We start from the raw sequence: 22775 nt of genomic DNA on the forward strand, positions 1-22775 counted from the left end.
GCTACTGGTAGGTTCTTGCACCTGGTGCTGGCTGCTGTCAGAGACCACACCTAGGACTAGATGGGGCTGATCTGGCATTTCCTACAACCATAATTTCAAGGCTAAAAATTAAGCAAGGCTTTTTGTTTTAAACCATTTTCTGGCCACTTCCTAGAACAGCAAGAACAGGGTGAAGCCTCTTTGCTCCCCACCCCACAGGGTGTATGAGTTGTTAGCCAGATCTGGAGCGAGGCCATTGACTGCAATGGCGGGCATGTTGGATTCTCAGAGAGAATGTCTCAGAGAAAGGCCAGAGCATAAGATTTGAGGCCTAACTTCACCCACACTCCTAGGGGTGCTCTGAGTTTAGTGAGCAAGATCTGGCCTTAATTTCACCCCCATACCTGGAGTCACTCCAGATTCAAAGAGCAAGATCCAGTCCACAGTCAAGATAACAATTCTGACCTGGCCCACTCCCCCCTGCGTCAACTGGCTTCACTTATACACCCATGACACTCCCAGGCGGCCCCTGCAGGGGGTGCTGGAACTACAGTAGTACCAGCTGGATTCTATCTTGCAGCTGTGGAAGCGATGCTGAGGGAATGGGAAACAGCTGAATGCTGAAGGGGTTGCCTGCAATAGCATGGGACTGCATGACTGAGGAGGTCAAGGCCCACCATGGACTGGTCTCAGAGGAGATCCAGTAGGCGGCACCATCCCTATTTGCCAATAAGAAGCCGGGGACTGCGCTTTGACTCAGTTTTATTAGGAACGTAAGTCAGCGGAAAAACTGGGCACGGAAGCAGGTCCCTGTGCCCCAGAGATAGCAAATACATTAATAATACGCGTCACTCATGGTTAAAACCGTCCCTCTACATTTAGCCAATAGTAAGACAAAGGACAGTGGAAGCCAAAATATAGGGTCAGGAATGCTATACAAACCCTGCAATGGCGAATGCAGAGAGGGGCCAGAAGGCCACGATGGGCCCAGGTGCTCTCTGGGCCTTCCTGCTGCAGGCCAGGGCCAGCTGGAGGAGTGGCCCAGATCCTCTGATAGGTTCATAGCCTCTCTTAGGACACCTAGCAGAGCCAGCTTTATTTTACAGACCTGGGAGAGTGCTTTGTGCAACAGGGCACCTACTCCTGGCTGTTCTGAGCACCCCACCCCACTGCAGGCCCATCTGAGTCATGGAGCAGGGATGGGGAGATCCAGGGGCACTAGGCAGGGAGGGGCAGTGCCACCACTTCCTACCGCATGGCAAGACACATTATAATACAAGAATGGGAGAATGCCCCAAAACAGGGTGCAGCAACAACCCCCACCCCCCTTACACAGCTTGTAGAGCTCCCAAAGCCAAATGTGCAACAGGCCCTCTGCTGGGTGGGAGGGGTCCTGTTCACACTCCCCAGCTGCAAAGGGAGGTGGGAGTTAATGCTGCTTCCGCTAAGGCACCTCCTGAGGGTGGGAAGGAGAATTCCCCCCCCGCAGTACACCCACAATACAGAGCCAGTCTGGTCTGGATGCCAGAACCCCAGCCCGGCCCTGAGGAAACCCTTTCTGATTGGCTGCCCATCCCCAGGAGGCTGGGAATGGGGATAGGCAGCCAATCAGAGCTGCTGCAGGAGTTAAGGTAGAGCTCCCCCACCCCAGCCAACAGTTTTCAGGTAAGGGAGGACAGAGCGGAAGGAACTCAGAAGCTCAGGGCAGCTTCACTCCCCTCCTCCCTCCTGTGAATAATGGGTCAAGCCCGTCCCCTACCCGTCCTGACAATAAATCAGTCCATTGTCTGCTCCTCCCCCCTCCATTCCTGTGAAGAGGGTGAGGCTCTTCTTTGCTCCTCCCCCTGCCTCCCTGCAATGGGGGAGGAACTAACCCTGGCGCTGCCCCCTCAGCCTGACAGGTGGGAAACATCCTGTAGTGCAGGGGATTGAATGGGGGGATACAGAGCAGGGCTCTGGGGAGGCATGGGGTGGGCGGACAGTGAGATCTATAGCCAAATGAAGCCAGTAATACAAGGCCCAAGCAGCCCAGATGGGGGACCTGGGCTGACTGAGTCCAGGGCAGAGTCCCCCGCCGGGATTCTCGGTGGATGAGCAGTTACTCACCCCTGAGTCCCCTTGCGCAGAGCCAGGTGGGCGTTGTCACTGTCAGTCTGTCTTTCCCAACGTCCCCACTAGGAGGAGCTGAACTGGCTGAGCAGAGCGCTGAAGTCCAGATCCCCCATGGAGGTGAGGCTTTCTTCCGGGAGGTTGCCCAGGACCCCATTGAGGAAGCTGTTGGTACTGCTGCCCCCCCCACCCCCACCGTTGCCCTGAGGCTCCTCCCCTGTCACGCCCACCACACCACGTTGGCTGCTCATCAGGCGGGTGATCGACTCGGGATAGGTCAGGAGCATGCTGTGCCCGTCAGCACCCTCGGTGGATGACCCCTGGTTCAGCAACTGCCGGAACTCAGTAGTGTTGATGGACTCCAGGCTGGTGTAGGTGGTGTCCTCCAGCAAGGCCCCCAGCTCCATGGCGGTTGGGTCGCCCCCGCCCTCAAACGGCAGGTGGAAGAAGGAGTCAAAGTTGGGCTCGGCCTCGGGAGCAGGGGGTGGGGGCTGGGCCCGGCTTGAGATGCCCAGGCTGGAGAACTCCTCCAGATTGACTGTACTGAAGCCCATCTGGGGGGCGGGAGGAGGAGGAGCTCGGCTGGGCCCAGTGAAGGGTAAGGAGGGGTGCTGGGCCGTGGCCTGTGGCTTCTGGAGGGGTGGCAGCTGCCCCATGGTGCCTGCCATTCCAGTGAGACCTAGAGAAGGGAGAGGTTAGTGCTGAGAGACGGGGGGGCCAACCTCATGGGCAGGGACCCCAGTGCCTCCCCTCAGGGCAGCATGGTACAGAGAAGCATTATGGGGGATTGTGCAGTCCCCCCACACTGGGGCTGGATTGGAGCTGGTGCTCCCTAAAGGGGAAAGGCCCATTCCCCACCCTGGCGCAATGTGGCTGGAGCCCCCTTACCACTGGGTTTGGGCATGGCTGTGCGGGCAGGGACAGCAATCCGACGCGGGGAACGTGACTCCGGAACCACCACTGCTGGGAGGAGAGACAGGATCAGTGACATGGGGGGGCTGACACAGCAGAGAACCCCCCCCACCGCAGCTAAGCCACCCTCAGATGCCCCTCCATGTAGGAGGCTAATGAGCTTCACCTCCCAAAACCACAGACATGTCATCCCCTCCACCCCACCGGTACTAGAGGCAACCAAGTTCAGTCTCTTTTCTCCCAATCCCCCTTGGCTTAGGTGCCTGAAGCCCAACTATAAGGCTCACACACCCCTGTCCCTCAAGAGCCACCCACCCTCCTGAGCTGCCCTCCCTCAAAGAGCCCCCCCTTCCCAGCCCCCCCCAACCCCCTTCCCAGCTAAGAGACCACCCCTTCAGCAAAGAGACCCCCCACAATCTCCTCCCCATCCGCCCAGATACTCTGCCCCCCTGCCCCGTTACGAACCGTCGGCCACCCCCAGCCTCACCTGTGAAAGGCGCTTTCTGCACAAAGTTCTTGAAGGTGTCCCGCGTTCGCTTGCGCTTCTCCTCGATGCGATGGAAGTCACCTAGGGGAGAGCATGGCCCTTTAGCCCTGGGGGCTGATTCCTCCCTGCCCCGGGGTGGGGTCCCATTCCCCACTCCTGGAGCCAGCCAGTCCCCCTGCCCTCAGGCCAGAGTGGAGCTGGCGCCCCCTAGAGGAAAGGCCCCCTGATACCTTCGTCTGGCAGGTAGCGGAACTCCATGGCCTCGCTGACCTCCTTGTCAGATGGGCGCCGGAGCTGCATCTGCACCGTCACCGGCTCCCTGAGTGCCTGGTCCTGGTATGGGGGGGTTTTGAACACGATGGCGACCTGCCGGTGCACATCTGCCTGCGAGAAGGAGCCCTTGGCCTCCCACGAGTCCTTGAAGAACCGGACCTCAATGTCCTCTGGGGGAGGCAAAGGGGGAGATGAGGGGGCTGCAGGCACCAATGGGAGAGCTGGAGATAGGACCCAGGAGTCTGGGCTCCCAGCCCCCCAACCACTAAACCTTACTGCCCTCTCAGAGCTGTGGATAGACCCCAAGAGTCCTGACCCCAGGCCGCCCCACTCTAACCTCTGGTTTCCTCATCAGAGAGCAATGGAACCAGCTGCTTGGGAGGTGGGAGTGTATGGTGGTGGTGGTAGTGGGGGGGGGGGAAGGGGGAGGGTTGGAGTCACCATCCCTGTGGAGGGAGCCAGGCTGGAGATCCAGCTTTTGGGGATAAAGCCAACTGTGCCCTGATGGAAGAAGAGGACCCCTGTACTCACCCCCTCTGGAGAGACCCAGCACGCCCATTCATCCCCCCCCCCCCCACACACACACACACGCTAGGAGCCCCAGGCCTGCACCCACACTCCCAGGGAGCCCCCTCCAGCCTCAGGGCTCCCCCCACGCACTTACCCTTCTGCACCTTGTCACAGAGCAGGAAGATCTCGTCCCCCCCCAGGCAGCTCCCCGAGTTGCGATTGACCCGGCAGATCTTCAGCTCAGCCGTGTTGGGGGCTCCTGGGGAGGGAAAGTGGGAGTCAGGGACCCCAGGACAAACCAACATGGGGGCATGGGTGGGTCTCTTCCCCTGGGGCTCTCACTGGGCCCCCCCATATCCATGTGCTAGGGACCCCCTCCCCACAGCAACCCTCAGCCCCTCCATCCTCCTGTACCACCCCCCACTGCTGCTCCAGGGACCCCCACCAACTCCTCCAATCTCTGGGCCAAGGACCCTCCCCTACGTACCCTCTCCCCCCACCGCTGTGCTTGTAACCCCCCACCCCTGCAGCTGGGCCAGGCCCCCACTTCCAATCCCTCTGTCCTCCCCAGCTGGGCCCAGCCCCCTCCCTCCAGGGCTCACGGTTGTCGTAGATCGGCTGTGACACCACGAGGGGCAGCTGGACGAGGTGCCCAGTGCCCACAGGGTCCTGCACCCACACCTGGAAGCAGAGCCGCACGGCATTCAGGTCATAGTCCCCCTTCTGGTTGTCCAAGGGCACTGTGGGGGCGAGATGGGGGGGAATGAGACTCACACAGGGTGGCTGAGATCCCGGTCCCCACCACCCCTCTCCTGGGACCCTTGGCTCCAACCCTGCCTGGGCAATTTCTCCCCCTCCCACATTGACTGAAGGGGCTGTTACTGGCTCTGACTCCTCCCCATCGAAGAGCTCCTGTTTGTCCCCCCTCACATCGAAAGGGCTGTGGTTGGTTCTGCCCCACCCCCAGGCAGTCCTCCCCCCCATCGAAGGGGCTGTGGTTGGTTCTGCCCCACCCCCAGGCAGTCCTCCCCCACATCGAAGGGGCTGTGGTTGGTTCTGCCCCACCCCCAGGCAGTCCTTCCCCCATCAAAGGTTCTGTGGTTGGTTCTGTCCCACCCCCAGGCAGTCCTCCCCCGCATCGAAGGGGCTGTGGTTGGTTCTGCCCCACCTCCAGGCAGTCCTCCTGCCCATGGAAGGGGCTGTGGTTGGTTCTGCCTCACCAACAGGCAGTCCTCCCCCATATTGAAGGGGCTGTGGTTGGTTCTGCCCCACCCCCAGGCAGTCCTCCCGCCCATGGAAGGGGCTGTGGTTGGTTCTGCCCCACGCCCACGCAGTCCTCCCCAACCTCGAAGGGGCTGTGGTTGGTTCTGCCCCACCCCCAGGCAGTCCTCCCCCCATGGAAGGGTCTGTGGTTGGTTCTGCCCCAGGCCCAGGCAGTCCCTCACTCACCATTGAAGGGGTTGTTGTTGGTGCGGATGCGCTGTGCCACAGCCTCGTCCAGCTCCCGTTTCTTCACACACTGGATGCCCAGATTCTGGAAGCTGAGATGCAGGCAGGGGTTACCCACAGCCCCTCCCTGCATGGTGCCAGCCCAGCCCCGGGGAGGGTGGGGGGCTGGACCCCTGGGTTCCGTCCCCAGCTCTACCCAACTTGCTACGAGATCCTGGGTAAGTCCCCTCCCCTCGCGAATCAGCAGCAAAGCTGAGGGTACGTCTACACTACCCGACAGATCAGCTGGTAGTGATCAATCTATCGGGGATCGATTAATCGCGTCGAGTGTAGATGCAATAAATCGATCCCCGATCGCTCTGCCATCGACTCCTGTACTCCACCGCGGCGAGAGGCGGAAGCGGAGTCGACGGGAGAGCAACGGCAGTTGACCCCACGCCGTGAGGACACGAGATAAGTCGACCTAAGATACGTCAACTTCAGCTATGCTATTCTCGTAGCTGAACTTGCATATCTTAGGTTGATCCCCCCGCCAGTGTAGACCAGGCCTGAAATAGAACCCAGGAGTCCTGATGCCTGGCTCCCCACCCCACCACATGGCTTTAACCCACTCGACGCCCACCCTCCCCTGAATTCCAGGGACAGAACCCAGGAGTCCTGACTCCAGCCTCCCATCTCTACTGCAGCTGACCCCACGCCCCTACCAAAGGTGGGGATTGAACCCAGGTGTCCGGGCTCACCTGTGGATGTTGCGCTCAGGTGATAGCTCAGCCTCATAGTAGCCATCCTTGCAATCTTTGCCCACCAGCTCGTGGGGGTGGGGTCGGTGGGGGGCGTCCTTGGTCACCAGAGAGATACGAACCTTCCCGGGGCCTGTGTAATTATTGATCTGGGGGTGGGAGATGGGGGCAAAGGTTAGGGGCTCCAAGGATCCTCAGCAGGGCTAGAAAGGAGCCCCTCCCCGCCATTCCCCACTGGAAATCAGGCTGAGATCTTCCAAATTCACTGTATCCATGAGCCTCCAGGGGGCAGCAGCTGCAGGGGTCTGGCCCCTTTGGCATCAGGCATTGTTGAGGTCCCACTCCACGTGGGAGCATGGGAGTGTTAACACTCAGAGCCCCTCCTCCAATCTCATGGGGGAGGGGGGGAGTGAGTCACAGAGTGGGGGAGCAGCATACCTTCCCAGAGCTAGGGATAAAACCCAGGAGTTCTGGCTCCCAGCTCTCTGCTCTATCCACTCTATCCACTAGGCAGTGCTCAATTCTCCAGGATTTCATTAGGGGGTCCAGGCCACCCACCCAGAGGTGAAGGATTGGGAATGCACAGGGGGCAGAGGAGGGGGCACTGGAGGTGCAAAGACCTTGTCGGTGAGTGCGGGGAGGGGCTGATCTTGAGGGTGAAGTGTGGGGGAGAGGTGCACTGGGGCGGGGGCTGACCTTGATGGTGGGGTGGGTCTTGGTAGTGTCGGTGCTGCGCTCCCCAGGGATGCTGCCGGCCGAGCGCCCCTCGCACTTGTAGCGGAAGCGCATGCCGCGCTGCTTGGGCTGTTCGATGATCTCCACGTAGGGGGTGCTGCTGGGGGTGGGCTCTGGGGGCACAGAGAGACAGACGTGAGCGACGGACAGACCAACCCTCGGCATCGCCCACACCTCTGCAATCAGCAATGGCTTTAGCGTGAAGGACATAAATCCCATGGAGCATGGAGGGAAACCGAGTCACATGGATTGGGGTCAGTGGCCGAACTAGGGAATAAAACCCAGGAGTCCTGACTCCCAGCCCCTCCTGCCCTATCCACTAGATCCCACTCTTCTTTCAGAACTGGACAGAACCCAGGAGTCCTTTTGAACAGCCCCTATGCCCCCCCCCCAAGGTGGCTGCAGCTCAGCATGGGGCAAGGGATCCCTGTATAAACAGCCCCCACACCCCACATCTCAGCACAGCCCTGTCAAGTCTGGGGCAGCTACTCCCTCTTGGGGATTTCCCCTGACTGGAGCTTTAATCTAACAGTGGAATGTACAGCCCCTTACATCACACTTTGCTGGCATTAGGCCAGCAGCCCTGCAGGGAGGAGATGGGAGTCCCCAGGAGATCTCCAGCCAGAGCTAGTCTTGAACCTTGTCACACAGGGCACAACCACTGACTGCAGCTTCTGCTGCAGGAATCCACCTCACAATGTGACTAATTCAGAGTCCATGATGAGTCATCCCAACTCCCACCCCGCCAGGCAGGGGAACCCCTGGCACCAGGATCCCGGAGTGCTGAGATGCAGCCGCCTCTGGGGAGAGGTAAGAGGGCTGTTTATACACTGATCCCTCACCTGGTGCTGAGATGTAGTGTCACACTTGTGTCTCATGCAATTCATGGCATTTCTAGCACCACGGCACACCCTAGAGACATGCTGCGGTACTGGGATAGCACTTACTCTGAGGAGAGAGTGCTCCCTACTGAGCCCCTGCCACACTCACTGCAGCACAGCGGCCTCCTGCATTCTATTCCTGGCTCTGGGACGAGAGTGGGATCAAGTGGGTTAGAGCAGGAGGTGCTGGGAGCCAGGACTCCTGGGTTCTACGGGGATAATCTCTAGTGCATGAGATGGTTTTGCAAGGGACTAGTGCTTCGACAGCTCTAACAGCCTTGGAGAGCAGTTGCTAGTGAAATACATTATTAACAATCATAATTTTGTTAATTACATTCAATTTAAATATGCAAGTTGAATCATGACTCACCCTGGAGGCCCCAGTCCTGATGGAGGAGGACAAGTGGCAGCAGGTCTGAAAGGCAAGAATGGGAGGTATTATTGGCATGATAGAGCCAGGGTTTTAGCAACCTCCTGCAGCAGGGAGTTCCAGAGGTACAGGAGGCAGATAGGGCCCTTGTATGGTCCCAACTGGGAAAACAGATTTCTTGTAATCAATCAGCTCCACCTAGTGTCCATACCTGGCATTGCACCTCATCCCCTCTCCACTCTCACTCCCCATGCCTATTACATGCTTCTATGAGACCAGTCCTCCATGCTGCCCAGAATCCTGACTTGCCCACAAGCAACGGGGCTCATGCTGCCCCAGGGGAAATAGTGGGGGTGAGATGCAACTGCCTCTGGGGTAGGCACAGGGCTGGCTAGCAGCTGCATAGTCATTTGGAATTAGAAATAAAAGATAATGGTGAATGGGGTTAAAACAGAAGGGGGTTATTCAGGGAGGAAGAACGGAATCTGCTGGGGTGGGAGGTGGCCTGGACACAGGGTTCACATGCCAAGTGACATGCACCTGTGCTCGGGGCTATTTCACCCCTTGATGTTCAGGCAGCATGAGGATTTGGGGAATTGGGCAGGCAGAACAGGGGGCCCGTGGCGGGGAGTTAACAGCTCCTGATCTCAGATCCTGCCCCAGAGACAGGAAAGTCCCAGCTCCCACACCCTGCTGCTCTTTCCCGTAACTCACATGGGGCCTGTGCTAGCCTGACACCACTCCCAGTTGTCACAGGGCACCCAGACTGCAGGCACTGCCAGGTCAGGCTGCAGTTGGTACACCTCCAAGAGAAATACTGAGTGCTGAAGGGAAGAGGTTCTCTCCCATCGCAGTCAGGGCTAGCACAGATGCCCCAGTGCAGCACTAGGGGACACTGTGCTGATCCTGACCTCTCAACCCCACTGTCCTGGGAATGTCCAGCTCAGGCAATTTCATTGCTCTCCCTAGATGCTCCAGCAGTTCCAGCTGTTCTTACTCACCCCAGACACCCATGTGCAGTATTGTTGTGTGGCTGTTGTACACTGCCATGCTCCACCCTAGAAGTGGCTGCATTTTGTTGGCAGATGAAATGAAGCATGGTTTCTATAGCAGCTATAGAATGGTCTGCACACTAGACATGTCATTCCTACAGGACCAGAGAGGCCTCCAACTCTGGGTAACAGCAAGCACCAGACAAACCCTGTTACAGAGAGCTTCCCCTCCCAAGCACACATCTTTCAGAAACACACCCAAGGAATCCCTTCCCTGGCACTGAGATGCAGCCACTTCTGGGGCGGGTCATGGGGGGTTGTTTATAAATTATACAGCACAGGGTTTTCCCATTGAACACCCCAGGCATCTGGCTGCTTCCTTTGGGAAGACAATCCCATGCTTTCTCCCTGCTGCTCGTTGCCCCAGCCAGGTGATGTGTGGATTTCAGGCATGGCCTGATCAGGGCCTGGTTTGTGAAGGACCCTGCCCAGTGACACACCCAAATCCTTCCAAGTGGGGAGGGAGTGGGGCATTGTCACATAGGGCTCGTCCATGCTTCCAGGGCTGCAGCGTCTCCTGCCATAGGTACTCAACATCCCCAAGAGGCAGGAGTGGTCGGTGGGAGAAGCTCTCCTGTTGACTCAGCACTGTCTGCCCTGGGAGTTAGGTCGGTGTAACTGCATCGCTCCGGGGGGTGGATTTCCCACATCCCTGAGCAATGTAGTTATACCAATGTAAGTCCAGAGCATCAACCCAGCAGAGATGCAGGCAGGTCAGCACTGAGTACTAGGACTCCTGGGTTCTAGTCCCAGCTCTAAGAGGGGAATAGTGACTAGTGGTTAGAGCAGTGGACTGGGAGTTAGGACTCCTGGGTCTCATTCCTGGCTCTGGGAGAGCAGCTGTGGTTTTGGGTGCCCCAATCACCTCTCAGGCAGAGCCCTGAGGCCCCCGTCTCCACAGAGCACCTCCATGGAGCAAAGGCTCCAACAGGAAATTCCTGGGAAGACTGAGCTGCTGAGAGCCAGGAATGGGACTAGACTGGCGCTGCCCTGATACGTACAAGCAGCCAATGCTGCCCTCGTTCCCCACTCCTCTGCTGGGCGAAGACATCACAGCCTTGGCTGCATCTGCAGCACTGTGCCCCCTAGCACCAGGCAGGGGCACTGGGGCCAACACTGACTGTGAGGGGAGAGCGCCCCCTACTGAGCTCCCCCAGCACCCACTGAAGCCTCCAGGACTGCAGCCTGATTCTGCCCAGCCCAGGGCTCCCAGCTTGGCTCAGACCAGCAATTAGTGCCCTTAGTTTCTGTTTGCAGAGCTGGGAGCTGCACCCTGGTTCCCAAGGGGCCCAGCTCACTCATTAACCAGGTCCCATTGTCCCAGCAGCACTGCTAGTGGGAGGTGATTTATGGGGCCTGTGCAGGGACCAAGGGAGGCAGCAATTTAGGAAGAGGAAGAACAACAGAAACTGTATTTCAACTCAAAACCCACAGGTGGTGGGAGAGGGGAGGCGTAACCCAGGACTGGCCTAGCGGGGGCTGCGGGGTAGGAGTGAGGGGCTCTAGCAGAGCTGTTTGGGGAGCCCAGGACTGGCCTAGCAGGGGGCTGCAGGGCAGGAGTGAGGGGCTCCTGAAGGGAGTTTTCTGCCTGTTTCAGCACTAAGTTTTTAAAGTGGAAATAATGAGGGGTGGGGGGCAATATTCTAACCACTGCCCCATACGTACCCACTGATCCCAGGCCTGCCAGCTCCAGGAATGGGGAGCCCTGGTCCCCTAGGATCCATGCCCCCTCCCAGCATGCTGCAGCTGCTGGGATGCAGGGGGAGGGGCAGAGGGAACACAATTCTTTTCCCTTGACGTCATCTGTTTTGTGCAGGAATCTTGTGGCCAGAGGCTGGGACGACAGTCCCTCAGCCAGGGGAGTGGCAGGAGCCCAGCACAGGGAGGGCAGAGAACTGGAGCCCTGGGGGACAATCCTGCCCTGGGTGCTGAAGTGGGGGGGGACAGAACGGAACTAGATGGGGACTTCTCATCTCTATGAATTACGGGCATTACAGTAGTGCCGGGCCCGGCACAGACCCCAGCCGAACTCAGGGCCCCGTCATGGCGGGCGCTGCACAGACCCCGGCCGAGCTCAGGGCCCCGTCATGGCGGGCGCTGCACAGACCCCAGCCGAACTCAGGGCCCCGTCATGGCGGGCCCGGCACAGACCCCGGCCGAACTCAGGGCCCCGTCATGGCGGGCGCTGCACAGACCCCGGCCGAGCTCAGGGCCCCGTCATGGCGGGCGCGGCACAGACCCTGCTGAGATCAGGGCCCCGTCATGGCGGGCGCTGCACAGACCCCGGCCGAGCTCAGGGCCCCGTCATGGCGGGCGCTGCACAGACCCGGCCGAGCTCAGGGCCCCGTCATGGCGGGCGCTGCACAGACCCGGCCGAGCTCAGGGCCCCGTCATGGCGGGCGCTGCACAGACCCGGCCGAGCTCAGGGCCCCGTCATGGCGGGCGCTGCACAGACCCCGGCCGAGCTCAGGGCCCCGTCATGGCGGGCGCTGCACAGACCCCGGCCGAGCTCAGGGCCCCGTCATGGCGGGCGCTGCACAGACCCCGGCCGAGCTCAGGGCCCCGTCATGGCGGGCGCTGCACAGACCCCGGCCGAGCTCAGGGCCCCGTCATGGCGGGCGCTGCACAGACCCCGGCCGAGCTCAGGGCCCCGTCATGGCGGGCGCTGCACAGACCCCGGCCGAACTCAGGGCTGCTGCACAGACACACAGTGAGAGACAGTCCCTGCTCTGGAGATCTAATACCTACACAGAGAAAGGGTGGGAGGGGAAACTGAAGTACAGAGAGGGGGAGGGACCTGCCCAAGGTGACAAAAAGAACCCAGGAGTCCTGTGCTTTATGCACTGGGCTGCCTCCACATGCAGGTCCAGTCAAGTTTCAGGGAACATTTGGTGATGTGTCAGTCTCCTGGGTTCTAGCTGCAGCTCTGGGAGGGGAGTGGGGACTAGGATTCTGGGAGGCAGCAAGGTTTTCTTCCTGCCTCCTTCCAGAGACAACCAAGCTATGCCTCCCCGCTGACCCCTGGGGTCAGTACCCCCTCCCTCCCAAATCTCTCTGCAAAAGCCATCAACGTTGGGATGCCAGCAGGAACCACCTTTGTGTCCTACTTGTCTGCAAAGTGGGTGACAAGCACGCACACACGTACAGGGGAGATGGCAGGGGAGATGGAGAGAGTGTCCTTCGTCTGTAAGGCCAGATGGGCCCACTGCGATCATCTAGTCTGATGTCATGTATAGCTAGAGCCTACCAAATTCACAGCCATGAAAAACACATCACAGATCATGAAATCCGGTCTCATGTGCTTTTACCCTATACTATACAGATTTCACAGGGGAGACCAGCGTTTCTCAAATTGGAGGTCCTGACCCAAAAGGGAGTTGCAGGGGGAGGGGGGGGTGTCACAAGGTTATGGTATGAGGATTGCGGAATTGCCACCTCTCACTTTTGCGCTGCCTTCAGAGCTGGGCAGCCGGAGAGCAGCAGCTGTTGGCCAGGTGCTCAGTCCTGAAGGCAGCGCCCCACCAGCAGCAGCGCAAAAGCAAGGGTGGCAATACCATACCATGCCATCCTTACCTCTGCATTGCTGCCACCGCTATCCAGCTGCCCAGTTCTGAAGGCAGCACCGCCAGCACCTGCGCAGAAGGGTAGCAGTGTCGCAACCCCCCCTACAATAACCTTGCAACCCCCGTCACAACTCCTTTTTGGGTCAGGATCCCTACAATTACAACACCGTGAAATTTCAGCTGTAAATAGCTGAAATCATTAAATTAATGATTTTTAAAATCCCGTGCCCGTGAAATTGACCAAAATGGAACGTGAATTTGGTAGGGCCCTGTATCTAACATAAGCCATAGGCCGGCCCAGAATTAATTCATCCAGGACAGAGCAGATCTTCTAGAAAACCATCCAATCTTGATTTAAACATTGCCAGTGATGGAGAATCCACCACAGCCCGCGGTTGGTCCAATGGTGAATTCCCCTCACTGGTAAAAATATGTTGCCTTATTTCCGATCTGCATTCCGCAAGCTTCTATTTCCGGCTGCTGGAACACGTTACACCTCTGACTGCCGAACTGAAGAGCCCTCATGTTATCCAATTTCTGTCCCCATGTCACTTTCTGTTCCCTGTGTATATGCCCGAGAGGTGCATACAGGGGACGGCGTATGTAAAATACACACATGCAGGACAGCCCCAATCCTGGCTGAGCCCGGGGACTGAACAGGGGACTTCCCGAGCTAAAAGGCTGAGGCCAGATTGACACTCGAAACGTTTGCTGGTAAAGCAATGTCACTCACGGGTGAGATTTGTTAACAACATTTTATACTAGCAACAGCTCCAATGCAGACACGATTATAGCAGCAAACGGACTCAGAGCACTGATGAGAATAATGATAAAACTGTCCTCTTGTCAGTGGCTTGTTTTGCTCAGCGAACTGGTATAAGGAGCATTTTGCCGGTATAAGCAGAGTCTCCACTAGGAAGGTTTGCCGGCATGACTGTACTGGTATAGCAATACTGACAAATCCTTTCTAGTTTAGACTAGGACAGTGTCATTACAGTTTGAGGTACAGAGCTAGGCTGGGTAGCTGGGAGCTGCGAGATTCCCATCCTCTGTGGATCATCACAGAGGGAGGTGAATATTACATATGGACCTGGCAGTGTGGCGAGTGGGTAGAACATGGCACTGGGGCTCCGGATGCCAGGGTTCTATTCCTGGCTCCGCCACCAGCTACTGGGTGATTGGGTAAGTCGTCCCTCCCTGTGCCTCAGCGGTTTCTAAACTGATTTTGTTTCCATGACTGCAAAAAGACAGAGTTTGTCTGCCTTAAGATGACTGTAATCAAATCTCGTGCTTCATGGCTTTAGCTAGTCACTTTCTGGGGTCAGGAAGGGATTTTTCCTCCCAATGCACAGCTAACTAGATGTGTTTAGTTAGTTAAGACTGGGACTTTTCAGCTTGGAAACGAAACAACTTTAGGGGGGAGGGATAGCTCAGTGGTTTGAGCATTGGCCTGCTAAACCCAGGGTTGTGAGCTCAATCATCGAGGGGCCACTTAGGGATCTGGGGCATAACTCAGTACTTGCTCCTGCTAGTGAAGGCAGGGGGCTGGACTCAATGACCTTTTGCGGTCCCTTCCATTTCTATGAGATAGGTATATCGCCATATATTACAACTAAGGAGGGATATTATAGATTGGCGTGCAGAAAGTAAATAAGGAAGTGTTGTTTATTTCTCATAACACAAGAACTAGGGGTCACCAAATGAAATTAATAGGCAGCAGGTTTAAAACAAACAAAAGGAAGTATTTCTTCACACAATGCACAGTCAACCTGTGGAACTCTTTGCCAGAGGATGCTGTGAAGGCCAAGACCATAACAGGGTTCAAAAAAGAACTAGATAAGTTCATGGAGGATAGGTCCATCAATGGCTATTAGCCAGGATGGGCAGGGATGGTGTCCCTAGCCTCTCTTTGCCAGAAGCTGGGAATGGGCAACAGGGGATGGATCACTTGATGATTACCTGTTCTGTTCGTTCCCTTTGAAGCACCTAGCATTGGCCATTGTCGGAAGACAGGATTCTGGGCTAGATGGACCATTGGTCTGACCCAGTATGGCCGTTCTTATGTCTGGGTTGGGGATTTTTTTCTGACTTCCTCTGAAGCACCAGAGATCAGCCCAGCTGGGACACTGGATGGGGTGAGCCAGTGCTCTGAGGTGGTATCAAATCCCCTCTCTAGCTGCCTGGCTGGTGGACCTTGCCCAGATGCTCAGGGTTCAGTACATCACCAGATTGGGGGTCGTGAAGGATTTTCTCACAGGCCAGATTGGCAGGCACCTTGGGGGTTTTCACCTCCCTCTGCAGCTTGGGGTGCAGGTCGCCTCCTAGGATCAGCTGGGCATGGCTCACCTCAGCAATTCCCTGCCAGCACAGGGCCCTCGGGCACTGTGGGCTCCTTGGTCTTCCCTGTTCTCTCTCTGGGGCTCACAACAATTTAGTCTCCTGAGGACTCAAACGCATTGGGCTCAATACGAGCAGAATTGGGTGATAATGAACCCGTGTTCTACAGAGGGTCAGCCTGGACGATCTGATGGTCTCTTGTGTCCTTAAACTCTAGGAAACCAGAGTGGACTGATTTAAAATCAAGGCGATTTAAATTACGAAGTGGAAAGCCTCAATTTCAATCATCCATTTTCATAAACTTTTCCATTTGTACGTCAGTAATTTTCTAAAGAAAGGTGCCCTCTCATTAAAACAAGCTGAGTTACAACTAAACAGAGCCTTTACGCTAGATTTGGTACATCTTTTTGCTGCCTAAGAGAATACACTATAACAATATGCATTTATGTAAGCAATTATATAGCTTAATATCTTCAGATTCTTATTAACTGAACATCTTCAGCATGTTAGAAAATAGTAAAAGATATATAGCTTATTTACTAGATAATTAACTTTTTGCTCATTATTTGTGTCAAGACGCATTAGGAGGGTAACTGGAATTTAATTAAATACACAACAGCATCTAAAATGCATTTTTATTAAACAAAACCTTAAATGTTTTGGATCCATAAACTTCTCTTATCAAAACATGTTTCACGCTTGCAACTACATTAAAGAAACAGAGGGATTAACTGTAGTCAGTGAATTAAACTGATTGTTTCAGGTCAGCCTGGGAACATTTTCAAACATGCCTAAGTGAAAGAGACTGGGGTTTAAATTCCTCGTCTCACCTAAGTCTCTTTAAAATGAGACAGGCTCCCATATTACTTAGGCTGCCGTATTGTGCCATATTTCTAAAGCCTGAATTCAAAAGTTAGATGCTTCCCCCTGATTCTTTCTTTATACAGAAAGGCAGCCTTGAACTCAAAGGGTTTTTTTTAATAGAATCTCATGGATTCAGCACATTTTTATTTAATAACATTTTAAAATAATAATAATAAATGTATAGGTTTTACATATTTTGTATTAAATTCAGATTTCATTTAACCAGGTTTATTTTGAAAAAGAAAACATATAATTTAAATAAAAATTAAAATTAAAAAAACTTTTTTTTTTTAAATAAAATCATTGAATGTTATCCACTCAGTATGAAACTACAGAGATAGATCAGGCTGAGTCTAGAAAGCTGCCCCACAGCAAAGGACTTGAGAGCACCGTCCGTTTAGCTTCTCCAAGCAAAGTATAAGAAGTGATTCGAACCTGGGCTTTAAGCACCTCTATCTATGTGGAGGAGATTTCAAAGAGCAGAGGACTCATTAAGTCAGCAGACCAAAGACAGAACAAGACCCAATGTCCTGGAGCTGAAGCTTGACAAATTCAGACAAGAAATAAGTTGCAAATTTTTAACAGGAAGCGGGATTAACCATTAGAACAGCTGACTCCAGGACTGGGTGGAGTGTCTCTTACTTGGGGTCTTTCGATCCAGCTCACACATCACTCTAAAACCAATGTTCTAGCTCAACCACCAGATCTGGGCTGGAGGCAGGAATGGCTGGGAACGGTTCTCTGGCCTGGGTTATGCAGGTGGTCAGACTGGATGATCACAACAATGTCCCTTCTGGCCTTGAAATCTACTATGATCCATGACTGACAAGAATTAAGAGGCAGCGTGGTCCAGTGGACAGGGGCACTGGCCTGAGCGTTAGGACTCCTGAGTTCTAGTCCCAGATCTGCGACTGAGCTGCTGCATGACCTTGGGCAAGTCTTTTCCCCTCTTGGTGCCTCTGACTCCCCATCCACCCTTCGTCTATTCAGACTGTGAGCTCCTCCAGGGCAGGGACCGTCTCACTGTGCGTCTGTGCCTGGCACAACGGGATGGCCCCTCTCACCCCCCCCCTCAGCTGTGCACATGGGGGGACTGTGATCTCAGTTGGAACCTTGAGTTACAACCATAATACAAATAATATTGAATAAGTGCATTAGACCGAGGGTTGAGGCGTCTGATGGGACGAATTGATTAAAAGCAGCAGTCAAAAAGCAAACACATTACACAACTCCCTAAGAGCGGGATGAAGGGTCTTCCAATGCCAGCATATAAACCAATGGTGCAGTCACACAGCGCACAGGGCACGCCGCCTCTCACAGGGCCCAAAATCGCAGGGGGCTCCTAGTAGGCCGAGAGGCCTAGAGCAGTGGGGACTGCTCACCTTGGATCTGAGCTGAGGATGGTAAAGAGGAGATTGGGAGCATCCCTTGCTTTCTGGCAGCACTAGGACAGTCATAGATTCTAAGGCCGGAAGGGCCCCCTGCGATAGGCTGACCTCCTGTCTCACACAGGCCATAGGCATGCCCTGAATCGAGTCCTGGCTGAGATCAGAAGGCAACAAATTCAGAACTGATCAGAGGAAAGGATTTCCACACACACGGCACCGTTCACCTGTGGAACCCATTGCCACAGGCTGCGACTGAGGCTGGGGGCCGAGCAGGAATCCAGAAGGGACTGGCCATTTCTTTGGAGAACAAGACTACATGGAGTTGGAAGGGCGGAGGCTGTAAAATCAGACAGAGCTTTGGACGGGACATCAAACCTCCTGCCAGAGAGATGAAGCTGCTCTCTGTCCGGTCAAAGTTGGGAGGGACAGAGTTGGGAGGAGACTACTGAAGGGGGCCAGATTATTCCCTCAGCTGCTCCCATGGGGGCGTCTTGTGCCTGCCTCTGAAGCAGCTGGTTTCACAGCCATGGTCAGCGATGGGGCTAGAAGGACTTCAGGCCTGATCCAGCCTTGCAAGTAGCCCGAGTTCAAAGTAAGTCATTGCAGTAACTCCCAGCCAGCTCACTGGGGCAGGGAATATCTTTGTTCTCTTTGTACAGCGCCTAGCGCAATGGAGTTCTGCTGTGGGACTGGGGCTCCTGGTGCTACCAGCACATATGAAATACACAGCAATACTAATTCTCATGCTGGGTAGAATTACACACAAGCACCCTGCTGAATCAGAGCCTAGGACTGGGTGTATAACAGAGAGCAGGAACAGAATAACCTGTTCCATTATTATTACTCGTATTACAGAAATGTCTAGAGGCCCTGGCCAAGGCTGGGAACACCTTGTGATGCCAGGAGCCATACAGCTCCCCACCATGTCTGGTGCTGCACAGACACACACTGAAAGACAATCCCTGCCCTGCACCAGGGTGAGTGGCTAGGGCACTGGACTGGGACTCAGGACACCTGGGTTCTATTCCTAGGTCTGCCATCAACTTTAGGCAAGTCCCTTTCCCTCTCCGTGCGTCAGTTTCCCTTTTCACCCCGTGTCTTTCAACACCCTGTCTACGCTAGGCAGGGTATACCAGCAAAGATGTCTCCACTGCGTCGGCCACGTTGTGGGTTCTGCCAACATATCTGGCAAAACCTTTTACCTTAGACAAGGTTTGGAAGCGCTTCTTGCAGGGCCTGTCCCTTGCTGTGTGTCTGAGCCATGCCCAGCACAACTGGGGGCGCTGTGTCTCAGCTAGAGGTCTAGGCAGCACCATCCCCTGACCTCAGTCAGGCGGGTGGGGAGGGGGAAAAGAGTCTAGGCGCTACCGCAATACACCTAATAAATAACTATTAGCAGCAGGAAAAGGTGGTGTTCTTTGTTTTATCCCTAAGGTCTTGTCTCAGTTGCCGCTGAGGCACACTAGCCCCAGTGGTATTTGGGCTTCTGGTTTTGGTGGCAGGGTCTGGCTATTTAAGGCACTTGGAAGTGTTAGGCTTAGCTGTACCAGGTCAAACCAGTGGGCTCCATCAGCCCAGTACCCCCACCTCCTTAAGGCGGCTGTGTGGGATGGAGAGAAATTCCTTCCCAACCCCTCACATGAGGACTGGTGACCTCTAGAGCTTGTTGTAGTTCCCCACTTCTGAGCCTACAAGGGCCAGAGAGGAGCAGAGAACTGGGGTGGGGATAGCCTGAATTGATGGGGGTGTGGAAAATGGAGTTTGTTATACAGATATATCCATCCTTTCTAGCTCTCTGGGTTGTGAAAAAATAGCCCTTTAAAAACAGACTGTCACCAACATGCTCTTGCCCTCCCCGCACACAATCACCACGTTAACTTTGAAACCTAATGATGACTGTCCCAAAACAGCCACACAATCAGCTGTTTCATGTTGAGCCATTCAGCCAAAATGGGTGGCTGGCTCAGCCGCAAACCCTTCTCCAGAGCCTACAGGCCCAGCTGCCCAAACCTCCCCGCTCCGCCACCCCGGAATTTCTAAGGAAAGCAACGCCGAGTACATCTACATGAAAACTACCTAGGCAGAAGATAATGTTGACTGGAGTCTGTAGGTGGTACAGTTCTAGTGAGCTACACATCTGGGGGATGCACCCAGCACATGAGCCACTCACGGGGTTAATTCAGTAGGAATTGTCAGCTTGTTGGGGCAGGGACCGTCTTTCTGTTCTGGGTCTGTACAGCACCCAGCACAAGGGGTCCTGGGCCATGACTGGGGCTCCTACATGCTACTGCAATACAAAGATTTGCTGATTCTAATGCCAGAAACGACCACTGTGATCATCTAGTCTGAACTCTGGTATAACAGGCCAAAGGCCAGCCCCGAATTAATTCCCACCTGAACTAGAGCAGATCTCTTAGAAAAAAAGATCCAATTTAGTTTAAAAGTTGCCTGTGATGGAGAATCCACTATAGCCTGCGGAGCCCCCTCCCCCCCCAAGTCTAGTATCCCCTGGATTCTTCTGGTTCCCAAACTGGGAGCCCCCCTCCTTGACTCCCTCCAGCTCGGGAAGTCGTCCCACTGTATTAATTCCCCTCGCTGTTAAAACAGAAACACTTTATTTCTAGTCTGAATTTGTGTAGCTTTAAAAGTTGTGAGACCTTTGTCTGCTAAACTGAACAGCCCATTATCAAATTTCTGTTCCCCATGTAGTGCTCACAGACCGATCAAATCAGCCCTTCTCTTTGTTAGGCTAAACAGATTGAGTTCCTCAAGTCTCAAGCACATAACAACAAAACACTTCCGGTTTGAAGGATTTCATTTACTCTGTCACTGTATTTCTGCCCTGGTTGGCGGGACAGAAGCGCTCTGGCTTATGGGATAATATGGGAAGTGCCACACTATATAAGAACTAGGTGTTAATATATGATGGGTTACAGGCCCAATACATCATATCAGAGCTGCCGTTTCCCTGCTCTACAGTGTCCAGCCAACTCCAGCCTGGCCCTTCCTCCATGCCAAAGGATTCCACTATCTGTGTTTTTCCCAACGTGTTGGGCTTTTTTTAAGAGACACAAATCTTCTCTCTTCCCCCTGCCCCACATTTCAGCCCCCAAATCCACTGTGCCTGCCTGACCCCCAAAGCAAACAGGGAAATCGCTGCCAACCAAGGCCCCGGAAGCAGGTCTCACCAGACATCACCACAACAAAACTTTTTCAAAACAAGGCAGGGACCCAGAAATGCAGCCTCTGGGGAAATAATGGGCGGTGGGGGATGGGACAAAGCAGGGGAAACCCAAGCTCTTGGGGAATCCCAGCTGCTCTCTAAGCCCCCCATATTCATAACCAGCACTCCAATAATAGGGGGCTTCCCCCCACACATCCCTATGAACTCAGCTGCTTCCACACACCCACCTGTCCCAGTGACTCCCATTTTACACACACCACTCCAGAGACGGGGGTGAGGGGAGTAGAGACACCCCAGAGATAAATGGGGGTTCTGGATTTGGGGAAAAGTCCATATTGCTGGATTGGGGGTACACACTTACCATCCATTTCTGCCAGAAGTCAGGCTAGGTCCCAGGCTGGGAATCAAGGAGGTACGGGGGTAGGGGCTCCCTGGCTGGAGGGAGTCAAGGAGGGGGGCTCCCAGTTTGGGAACCAGAAGAATCCAGGGGATACTAGGCTTGGGGGGGGGGGGCTCCGCAGTCTAGGACTGGCCCCGGCGTGGGGGCTCAGGAGATAGACTCCAGTCCACAATAAGAGCGTGTGCGAGGTCGGGGGTGTCTCAGTACAACAGCTGGTCCCACCCCGAGAGGGGGGATGTAGGCGCCAAGGGGATGGGGGCCTCTTTGGGGTGGGGCCCCCACTGGGGAGGATTCTGATAGGGAACGGGGGGGATTCTGACTCCTGCGGGGGTCCCGACCCCTATGGCGGGTCCCAGCCCCAATCGGGAGAGGGGTGCAGCTGGGTATGCCCTGGGGAGTCTGTCCGAGAGGGAGCCCAGCTAGGGCGGGTCCAGCCCCTCGAAGGGCTCCGAGGCGGAAGGGGGTTCCGGCTCCAATCGGGGGTCCGAGGCAGGGGCGGGGCCGGGGGCGTGGTCCAGGCGGGGGCCTCCGGCGGGATCGGGTCCAGGTGCCGCTGCTGTATCCGTTCGCAAACTACGCCGCACGCGGAAATGCCCGCTGCACGTGACCCGCCCCGCTGCTGGGAAAGCCCCGCCCACTATGCAAATGAGCGGGGGATTCTACGCAGGCGCGGAAGCGAGGGATGGAGCAGGGGCGAATTCCACACCAGCGAGGGAGAGAACGAAAAATAGAGAGAGGCGGCAAGTACCAGGCAAGGCGTCACAGGGCCACATGGGACCCATACGCTGGGTGTCATGTGACCATACGGACTTGCGTGTGGGACACTATTAGGCTACATAGGCACTAGGGTGCAGCACTTAGGCTGGGACATTATATAGCAGCAGTTTTCAACCAGGAGTCCGCGTTAGACTCACTAGAGCCCAGGGCAGAAAGCCCAAGCCCAAGCCCAAGCCCTGCTGTGCAGACCTGAACCCCGGGGCCCGGAGCTCTGCCCCCTGGGGCTAAAGTTGAAGCCTGAATAACATAGCTGTGTGGGGCTCCAGGCAGTTGCCCAGCTTTCTACCCACTAATGTCACTCTGGCTTTTATAGGCAGAAAACCAGTTGTGATGGCACAGCTGGGCCATGGAGTTTATATAGCATGGGGGGGCTCTAAAAGAAAAAGGTTGAGAGCCCCTGTTATATAGGACCCACACATTGGGCAGAATGGGTCCATATGGGCACCAGGGCAGGGTGTTACAAACCACATAGGGTAGAGGGAGAAGCATTACAGGGCCACATAGGGACTGGGATTCTATGGGCTAGTATAAGGACCTGGCCTATGAGTGCTCTGGGGTTATTTAGGAACTACAGCGGATCATTATGGGGCCATATAGGGACCAGTTCATGAGATGTGATTGGGACTAGGGTGGGGCACCACTGCATTATACAGGGACCACTGTGGGGTGTTACAAAATTATATAGGGGGCTGCACATGCCATATAGGATGTGACAAGGCCACAAAGGAACCAGGAAGGATAAGAGTCTTATCACAGCTGCTGTGG

General features: G+C 55.3%; 1 protein-coding gene across 3 annotated transcripts; it reads right to left on the reverse strand.

Annotated features, from left to right (window-relative positions):
• Positions 1–724: 724 nt before the first annotated feature.
• On the reverse strand, positions 725–21869 carry RELA (RELA proto-oncogene, NF-kB subunit). 3 transcript variants are annotated; one of them, XM_005305489.4, is made up of 11 exons: positions 21195–21869; positions 8446–8490; positions 7156–7307; positions 6460–6608; positions 5720–5811; positions 4873–5010; positions 4425–4529; positions 3718–3930; positions 3488–3568; positions 2977–3048; positions 725–2767 (listed from the first exon to the last, which is right to left on the reverse strand). In XM_005305489.4, the coding sequence occupies exons 1-11, from the start codon at positions 21199–21201 to the stop codon at positions 2154–2156; spliced, it is 1668 nt and encodes a 555-aa protein (XP_005305546.1). In that variant the 5' UTR covers positions 21202–21869; the 3' UTR covers positions 725–2153. The 3 variants fall into 3 exon arrangements, with proteins under 3 accessions (XP_005305546.1, XP_023956013.1, XP_065407166.1); XM_024100245.3 differs by having other exon boundaries at positions 2977–3051; positions 21195–21817; XM_065551094.1 differs by lacking the exon at positions 21195–21869 and adding an exon at positions 11163–11240 and having other exon boundaries at positions 2977–3051.
• Between the last annotated feature and the right edge of the window lie 906 nt (positions 21870–22775).

Source organism: Chrysemys picta, chromosome 7 (genome assembly GCF_011386835.1).
Source record: "Chrysemys picta bellii isolate R12L10 chromosome 7, ASM1138683v2, whole genome shotgun sequence".
Lineage (NCBI taxonomy): Eukaryota > Metazoa > Chordata > Testudines > Emydidae > Chrysemys > Chrysemys picta.